This window comes from Pyrgilauda ruficollis, unplaced genomic scaffold (genome assembly GCF_017590135.1).
Source record: "Pyrgilauda ruficollis isolate IOZ18807 unplaced genomic scaffold, ASM1759013v1 scaffold9, whole genome shotgun sequence".
NCBI classification, from domain to species: domain Eukaryota; kingdom Metazoa; phylum Chordata; class Aves; order Passeriformes; family Passeridae; genus Pyrgilauda; species Pyrgilauda ruficollis.
This window is the reverse complement of record NW_024531043.1, coordinates 9,099,183-9,101,816: the sequence shown is the minus strand read 5'-3', so window position 1 is coordinate 9,101,816 and position 2,634 is coordinate 9,099,183. Positions and strand designations below refer to the sequence as shown.

General features: G+C 65.8%; 1 protein-coding gene across 1 annotated transcript; it reads left to right on the top strand.

The window, feature by feature from the left end:
* Nucleotides 1-587: 587 nt before the first annotated feature.
* CRYBA4 (crystallin beta A4) lies at nucleotides 588-1,895 on the top strand. The gene is made up of 5 exons (XM_041488362.1): nucleotides 588-626; nucleotides 733-851; nucleotides 1,052-1,193; nucleotides 1,291-1,433; nucleotides 1,748-1,895. The coding sequence occupies exons 1-5, from the start codon at nucleotides 588-590 to the stop codon at nucleotides 1,893-1,895; spliced, it is 591 nt and encodes a 196-aa protein (XP_041344296.1).
* Nucleotides 1,896-2,634: the final 739 nt, after the last annotated feature.

Here is a 2,634-nt window from a genome sequence, read left to right as displayed (position 1 = left end):
AACCCAGCCAGAGGCTGCTGGACATGCCACCTCCCTGGGCACCAGTGCCTCACCCCAGGTAAGCGCTGGAGCCTGGGGCAGCTGCCCCATGCCCATGGTGGGTCCTGGGAGCAAGGAGCTGTGGGAACATCCAAGATCCGGGGTTAGATCTCTCCTTGGCACCAGGAGCTGTGGTGGGGGTTGGGGATCTGGGGCTGTCCCTGGCTGTGGCAGGGGCAGGTGTCAATGGTCAGTGTGGCACACAGCTGACTCTGCAGTGCTCCCCGCTCAGCACTGCCCTGCCAGCACCGGGGCTTTGGCTCAGGGAGCTGCCAGTGGGAGGAGGAGTTTCCCCAGGCACGGGCAGGGATGTCTGCCAGGGCCAGGTGCCCACTGGGCCAGGTGCCCACCGCTCCACATGGCCCTGGTGGCAGCTCCAGCTGGGCAGGGAGAGCCACAGAGCTTTTCATCCGCTCCAGCATGGAGCAACCCCCTTATTGTCCCCCACACTGCTGGTGAAGGGGGACAACAAAGCTCCTGAGGTCATTTTCATCTGGGCAGAGAAGCAGCTTTACTGTTCCTTTCCCCTGTGCTCTGGCAGAGCCACCATGACGCACCGCTGCAAGAAATCCTCCGGTCTCTGGAAGGTACAGGAGCCCGGGCAGGACCAGCACCCTGCCCTGTGAACACCCGGGAATGGGGCTGTAATATCTGCACCCCCAGAGCCCCCTGACTCCCTCCATTCCCCCCCAGATCGTGGTGTGGGATGAGCCTTTCTTCCAGGGCAAGAAGCACGAGTTCACCACCGACTGCTACAGCACCCCAGAGCACGGCTTCAGCACCGTCCGCTCCTGCAAGATCGAGAGCGGGGCGTGAGTGGGGGTCCCGGGGCACGGCCACCCCACGGTGCTGCTGGACCCCACGGGTAGCAGGGGGGTTGGAGGATGGAGGCCTCCAGTGCCTTTTGCTACCCGAGCTGCCTCCTGTGGGCAGCGCTGGGTGCAGCGAGCACAGCCCGGCTGCGAGCGGGGCGGTGGGCACGCCGGGGGTCTCACCCCTCCCGCCCCGGCAGGTGGGCAGGCTTCGAGCACTGCGGCTTCCAGGGGCAGCAGTTCGTGCTGGAGCGCGGCGAGTACCCGTGCTGGGAGGCGTGGAGCGGCAGCAACGCCTACCACGTGGAGAGGATGTGCTCTTTCCGCCCCATCTCCTGCGCCGTGAGTGCCCCGGCCCCGGCTCCCCCCGCAGGGTATCCCCCGGAGCCCACCGCTGGCCAGGGTGGCAGCGCCAAAGCCGTGCCCGTCTCGGCCGCAGGACCACGGACGGAGCAGGCTGATGCTCTTTGAGGAGGAGAACTTCCAGGGCAAGCGGGCAGAGATGAGCGACGACTGCCCCTCGCTGCCCGCCCTGGGCTGGGGCAGCAGCACCGTGGGCTCCTTCCTTGTCCGCTCCGGCGCGTGAGTACCCGAGGCTTGCAGCCCGCCGGGACCGCCGGGGCACGCAGCAGGACCGGGGATACTCGGGCAGCAGGGCCGGGGATGCTCTGGGAGCAGGGCTGAGGATGCTCTGGCAGCAGGGCCGGGGATGCTCTGGCAGCAGGGCCGGGGATGCTCGGGCAGCAGGACCGGGGATACTCGGGCAGCATGGCCGGGGATGCTCGGGCAGCAGGGCCGGGGATGCTCGGGCAGCAGGGCTGAGGATGCTCTGGCAGCTGCGGGAGCTCCGCCGTGCCGCCAGCCCCGGGCCAGCGCCGCTCTCTGCTCTGTCGCAGGTGGGTCTGCTCGCAGTACCCGGGCTACCGGGGCTTTCAGTACCTCCTGGAGAGCGACAGCCCCGCGGGCGAGTACAAACACGTGCGGGAGTGGGGGTCCCATGCGCAGACGGGCCAGGTCCAGTCCATCCGCAGGGTGCAGCAGTGACCGCGGTGCCGGAGCCCCCGCGCCCCGTGTGCCCCGCGGGGACAAAGCTCAATAAAGGCTCAGTTGTCCAAGGCGGCGCTGGCAGTTGGGGACAAGGGCCATGGGGGTGCGTGGCCGGGAGTGGTGCCACTGCCGGGGCAGAGCGGGGCTCTGCAGCGGCAGGGATGAGGTGGAGGGGAATTTTTCTGCCCGGCAGGGATGAGGTGGAGGGGAATTTTTCTGCCCGGAGGTGCAGGGGTTCTGCAGGACTCCCACATCCCAGCACCACACAGACACCATCTGCTCTTCCAGCACCTGCCAGGGGCTGAAAGGAGCTGCAGGATCAAGCAAGTGTGCACCTATTGCCGTGTCCATGCACACCCTGTAGCCATCCCAGCACTCTCACCCACCTGTACACACCCCTGCCACCATCCCGGCACCCATCCCTCACTCCCACACACCCAGTGTGCAGCCAAAGCTGGAAATGCAGCCGGGAAGGAAAAATTCCTCATTTCAGAAGAGCTCTGGAGGAAATGTTTGATGTGGTGAAAATGTCCCATCCATGACATTTGCAGCACCAAGGCCACCAGCGGAGGGAATGCTGCCCAGCAAGGGATTCTCTCCGCAGGAAATCACAATTAAAAAGGCTAAATAGAAGCAGAAACAAAAAGTTGTGGGATGGGCTGAATGAAACCCTCCTGCGCCCCAGGGCAAACCCATCCGAGGCCGGCAGCCAGGAAGACCCGAGGAGCGGAGCTTC

Excerpts from the sequence above, each read along its gene's own strand:
- CRYBA4 (XM_041488362.1), top strand. The coding sequence starts at position 588 with ATGACGCACCGCTGCAAGAAATCCTCCGGTCTCTGGAAG. Across the intron at positions 852-1,051 it reads TGCAAGATCGAGAGCGGGGC|GTGGGCAGGCTTCGAGCACT; the intron begins GTGAGTGGGGGT and ends CCGCCCCGGCAG. Across the intron at positions 1,434-1,747 it reads TTCCTTGTCCGCTCCGGCGC|GTGGGTCTGCTCGCAGTACC; the intron begins GTGAGTACCCGA and ends GCTCTGTCGCAG.